The sequence below is a fragment of the Hippocampus comes genome, unplaced genomic scaffold, assembly GCF_001891065.2.
Source record: "Hippocampus comes isolate QL1 unplaced genomic scaffold, H_comes_QL1_v1.1 scaffold122, whole genome shotgun sequence".
NCBI lineage: Eukaryota > Metazoa > Chordata > Actinopteri > Syngnathiformes > Syngnathidae > Hippocampus > Hippocampus comes.
In genome coordinates, this window is record NW_017842059.1 from 2,609,592 (window position 1) to 2,615,599 (window position 6,008).

At 43.7% G+C, this 6,008-nt stretch overlaps 1 protein-coding gene across 1 annotated transcript in view; it reads right to left on the minus strand.

Annotated features, from left to right (window-relative positions):
- Positions 1 to 733: 733 nt before the first annotated feature.
- Positions 734 to 6,008, minus strand: part of farsb (phenylalanyl-tRNA synthetase subunit beta) — a 20,949-nt gene continuing 15,674 nt past the window's right edge. The window contains exons 17-18 of the mRNA XM_019861299.1: positions 2,603 to 2,750; positions 734 to 1,951 (exon numbers count right to left, since the gene is read on the minus strand). Of these exons, the coding sequence (XP_019716858.1) occupies positions 1,192 to 1,951; positions 2,603 to 2,750 (908 nt within the window). The 3' untranslated portion in view covers positions 734 to 1,191. The remainder of the gene's footprint in view (positions 1,952 to 2,602; positions 2,751 to 6,008) is intronic.

The window sequence follows — 6,008 nt, forward strand, 5'->3', positions numbered from 1 at the left end:
CGCAAATTTAGACCATTCTATTAATAAAATGATGGTGTTCCTATAAATCGAAATTTTTGCCCGCTGAAAGTTAGTTGATTGAAAAAATTGCATTCTTCTTAAAGCAGGACAATTTGCACCATCTCTGAAATTCAATCGAAGCACGCATACTCACTGTTGGCACCTGTAAACCTGCCTATTTCCAGATGGGGTTTTTTCTGTTTTTTTATGTTTTGGGTTTGAAAAAGCAAACGCATTTCCATTACATTTCACTGGTCGTCAATTGCACACAGATTTTTGTCATTTGTACAGTGACCCGGTCGCTTCCCCCAAACAAATATAAGGGTGGGATCAACGATGACTTCAGACAGTGTTTCGATGTTGGCATGTGAAGGTGTGTTACTAGAAAAGCGTTGCACAATATAAAGTCATCTTCTCATATAATTACTGAAAAGACACACTAGTGATCACGTTCTCATTGCAAGCGAGCACTTATGCTGTGGCTCCAATAAAGGATCAGAGCCAAGATTGCCTAAAACAGAACCGGTTGAACAGAAAAGTTGTTTGAGAGGGATGTTAATCATAATTATCCTGCAAGTTTCTACAAGTCATCATCTATGTTGCCAATATTTTGGGCGAACAGTGATGTTTGAAGGAACGGTGGCGTGCCTGTCAGCATGCTTTCCTTATTAACTTCACTTAAGGAGAGAAAAACCTCAGCTCACAAACAGAACTGAAAGAGAAAAAAAAAGCATTGAAAGTTTAAAGCTTTATTGACTTCTTTTCAGATGGGAATCCAACAGTCAGGAGAGGATAGCTAAGGATAAGCCGACACTTTTAATTTGGGTGTGCTGGACAACGCAGAAAATGATCGGATGCATTTTGCATCACACATTTGGTCCTGATTCACTTTGTGCTGCTATTATTTTTACCGGCTGAGATGACATTGATGAGGTAAAACCTGTTTTTAAAAAATATCTATAAAGAAAAACATGATAGGGTGAAGAGACCTGAACCACACCAGCGGACTGAGATTACTCAGAGGAGGGTTTGCACTTAACAAAACAAACCACGCAAGTGTCCATTTGAAGTGAAACAAAAACCAGCGGAGTGTGACCACACCCTGAGAAGCTGGTTCTTCTGCATGGTTGATCCTCATTGTATCTGTGTGAAAACAAAGGGTAGCCAAGCGGCCGTGTGCTACCCTTTCATTCAGATCTTGTTAAAGGCAGCCACGTCCACAGACTGAACATATTCCTCGAAGGCGGTAATTGCTTCCTCCAGCTGATCCGTGCCCACTTTATCATCTTCTACCACGCATCCTATTTGGAGCTTCTTGATTCCATAACCCACCGGGACCAGCTTGGACTGTCCCCACAACAGCCCGTCCATGCCAACACTGCGGACACACTCCTCCATCTTGCCCATGTCCGTCTCATCATCCCAGGGTTTGACGTCAAGAAGGATGGAGGATTTGGCGATAACTGCTGGTTTCTTGGACTTCCTGGCCGCATACTCTGCGAGCCTCTGCTCTTTCATTTTCGCTGCCTCTGCGCCGTCGCCTTCGTCGTCTGAGCCGAAGAGGTCTAGGTCTTCGTCGCTGTTGGTGGATGTGGGAGGAGTATCTGGCAGCACAAACTGTTTGTTGACCGCAGGGAGGTCGGCTTTTCCCCCGTGGAAGGATTTGATGTGGTTGTACCAGCGCAGGAGATGGCAGAAAGTCGGTAAGGGAGCAGAGGCGATGGCCTCAAAGACGGCCACGTCAGCTTGAGATGCTACAAAGCCTTCGATGTAGCTCTTGTCCGACAGGAAATCATTGAGGGTTTTGAGAGCCTTGGGTGTGCTCAAATCCCCAAACACAGTTTTGGAGGACGCGGAAGCTCGTGGGGCTTTTACTTCAGTGGGGAACTTGTGTCTGATAACTTCCTGGAGGGGAACCTCTTGGGTGAGGTGAGTTTCAGCCGTGTGGCCACTAGAAAAACCACAAGCGACAAAACAGGATGAGCTTAGAATCGATGCACATACAAGCCGTGAAAAAGAGCACACATGCAGGTTAGTTGACGTCACAGACAAAAACCCTAGAGCAGGGGTGTCCAACTCATTTTTTATCGGGGGCCACATCGTAGTTATGGTTTGCCTCGGTGGGCTATGATGACTGTGAAACCAAACAAAATGCAGGAACGCCTTATATTACAAATACACACAACAAAAGTTTTGAATTCAGGCGTCAGTTAAAAACTGTTCAACTATTACATTTATTTTAAAAGGGGGATTGTGAACAAAAAAAAAAAGCTTGAAATATCGCCACATTGTTAAAAGTGACGACAATTTGCAATTTTGGGTATTTTCGCAAGAAACTTGCTTTCGTGGGCCAGATTAACTGATGCGGTGGGACATAGCTGGCCTCCGAGTCTTGAGTTTGACACGTGTGCCGTGGAGTGAGTCAAAGTGGAAGGCTCAATGACGTTAATGTACAAAACGAAACGGCTCAACACTCTGGCGCTGGTTCTTTTATTGTCCTCATTCACTGGCATACTTCCAAATGTATTTCTGCTACTACAATTTAAGAATGGCATTGTCTTATGCTAGTTTGCAAGTAGGGTGCAGAAAAAGAGGAATTCACAGGAAAGGCTCGAGGTCCATCTCAAGGGCGGCGCAAGGCATCGTCAGCTCAAAGTTGTTAATGACTTGTGGGTGGAGGACCCCGAGATGTCCAACGCTTTTTCCATGGACAAAGATCTCCGCACAGCGCCCGGGGAAAAAAGTGGAATCTGGAATAAGAGAAACAATCATCACTACTGATGCAGTTTTGCCTCGATTCCGAGGTTGTGACTCCAGCGAATGTGCCAGAATCACCCACCACCACAGATGAAACTCTGCAATCGAGACCATGATGTGGGCATTGTGGTGGCACAATGTACTTTTGCAAAGCTTTTTTCTTTTTTTCATCACACTATTGTTTAATGCACCCGCTCAAACGATGATGGCGGCCAAAAGAAAGTTCAGTCATCTGAGCCATGTCTGTGCACGTTTGCTGAGTCATCTTTCCAAGAGGCAAGTGATGCTGTTACAGGCTACACTCTTGTTGCTACTTCAATGCTAAATTTGAGAACCCCCAAGAAGTTGCACTTTACGACTTGATGTTGATAGTTGTCAACAATAACCTTGACTTATTTATCCAGTTAAGGTCGGGTGGCCTTTCTCTGATCAGGAGGAGGGTATTCTGTCATTACTGACGGAAGGCCCGTCAGTCTGTCACTGACAGATGCCCATTTTGCTGACAAATGACGACAAACTTAATATAAAAATTTTTAAAAAATCGAAATTAACAGACTGACACAAGTGGGGTTTTGTCCATCGGTGCGATTATTACTACCAACGGACCACTCAGTACGTCACTGACATCAGCCAAATGAAACACATCCCGTATTTTCGACACTATAAGGTGCATCTAAAAGCATTCAATTTTATAAAAAGCTGACCGCGCGCCTAATAATCCGATGCACCTTATATATAGATCAATGTTCTGATTTCTTGGACGTAGTATTTTAAATGCTCTGTAAAGCGCGTTGTTACAGCTGCAGCGGTTGTGAAAGCGCTTTGTAAATAAAGCTGCATTGTATTGTATTGTATTCGCTTTAGCACAGCTCCATCTAATGGATGCATAACGCAATGGTAGCCACTATTGTAGCTTCTATTCTATGCGCCTTATAATGCGGTGCACCCTATATATGAAAGCAGTTTTTACATAGACCATTCATTGAAGATGCCCCTTATACTCTGAAGCACCTTATAGTGCGGAAAATACAGAATTAATTGCTCCCGAGTAAAACTGTTTAAGCAGGACATGTTCATGAAGACAGGGTGTAAAAAGGTGGAGGTGTCTGCAATGCCCAAGGGAAGTGAGCAAGAATGCTCTCTTTACATATACATGGTGATGTTATCAGTTGACGAGGGACCTGACAAATGACATTTCAAGATTAGGAATTGTGTCTGATGTCAGAATATGTCAGAAGGCATGTTCAGTCAGCACTACTTACTGTTGTTTAGAAGACAAATAATCACTGTAACTATGACTTTACGACGGCATGACTGTACTGTACTGACAGACTGCGGCACGTTCCGGCTTACTTCCACTTCTGGCAAGGTCCTCGTCATATGAAGTGGACTCTGTTGTCAAGTCATAAGTGTCTGAGGCCAATGCTAGCGTTATTATTGTAATGGCCATTCTCACAGCAGCATTGCGGCACTATCATTTTTTTGTTCCAGTATTTTGCATATGTAGTACAGCTTGTTTATGACTTATGTTACTCGGAACTGCAACATGAATCATGAAAAATTATTATTCATCAAAAACACATTTTGGGGGGGACCCGCGTTGCAGAGAGTCTCACTGAGCCATCCCATTTCATGTTGTTGGAGAAACAGAAAGAGAAAGCAGAGAGGTCAGTCACAGCCTCTCAATGGTGGTCTACTGTCTGTCATGAGACCTTTATTTGCCCTCATCAGTCAATTATTTTCCCACATTATCTTTCACTGCTCAACTCTCCACTAACCTATTTTGAACCCAAAGTTTGTGACCTAAGCGCAGGGGAATCACTTCCAGACATTTGGTGATTAAAGCGGCAGAGCTTTGTCAGGCTGGGTAGTACCAGTTGATGTCTTTTGTTCAACATCAGTGAGCAGAGAGCGATTTATTTATATATCTTAAAAAAAAAAAAAAGGTCACACATCATTACTCCACAGCAAATACCTCTGTGGCCATGGAACCATAATTGCACTTCATACCTTATTAATTTCACAAAGATTTCTTGTGAATCTAATATGAGGGAACAATATCCAAAGCCATCTTCCGTTAAAAGGGAGACCGACAATTGGCTCAGCTTGCTTAAAAATAGTGACTGATAATCATACTGATTTGTGATTCACAGGATATGGGAGTTGCTATGACAACATCCCCCACACACAAGAGACATGGCATTCTACTGAAGTCCGCTGCTGGGTTTTCAGACACCACGGCTCACAGTACAGTATATACGTAGAAAGAGAGAAAAAAAAGCTGTTCCTTTATCAAAATGGTTTCATTTTGTCTTAGCTCACATGTACTCGCACTGAACAGAAAGCAAAGACAGCAGTAGAAATAGCTCTGTAGCATCTTCGATGATCAGTCAGTCATTGAAAATCGAACCAGGCCACTTTCCGCCCTTTCTTCAACAGGCTGCGCTCACAGTGGCAAGAGGACATTGGCTACGGTTTCGAAGACCCGTCTGAGAAAGATTCAAATAGGACTCTCGACAATCACTTGAAAATGAAATCTTGACAAAAATATTATTCGGCGTACCCAACTTTGCAAAAATGAGCTATGCCCAATATGACTGCTCACACTTAGGGCCCGCACTGACCAACCGCGGGATGCGCAGACTCAAACGGCATACAAGTTACCCCACAAACATTCACAGCAATACACAAACAATACAAATATTAAACGTTATACAAGTTTACTTGGCCAGGGTTGCCCCGGTGATTTAAATGACGGTAACCTCCCCAATGGCTGCCATGTGGAATTATTTTGCTCATTTAATGACATAGCTCTAAAGCACATATGTCAAAGTGCCGGCCCGCGGGCCAAATCCGGCCCGCGAGAATGTTTTCAGTGGCCCCTGGGATGATATTGATTTATTATTAGAACCGGCCCGCGGACCGCAGCAAGCCGAGAGCCCGCAGATCTTTTACACGCACCAATACTAGATTTCCCACAATGCAACGGTGACGCGCCAAGCAGTCGGCCGCTTTATTTAAATATTTATTAGTCTAGCAGTCGTTCCCATAACAGTGACATTAGCTTTCAGATACCCATCAAAAATGGCAAAACGGAAGGTGGACACTGAGAACCGGGGGTTTCAAACAAGGTGGGAATCGAAGTATATGTTCGTGGACGTAGCTGGAAAACCTGTGTGTCTTCTGTGCGGAGAAAGTGTGGCGCGATTGAAATAGTGTAATCTGAGACGACATCATGAAACGAAACACGC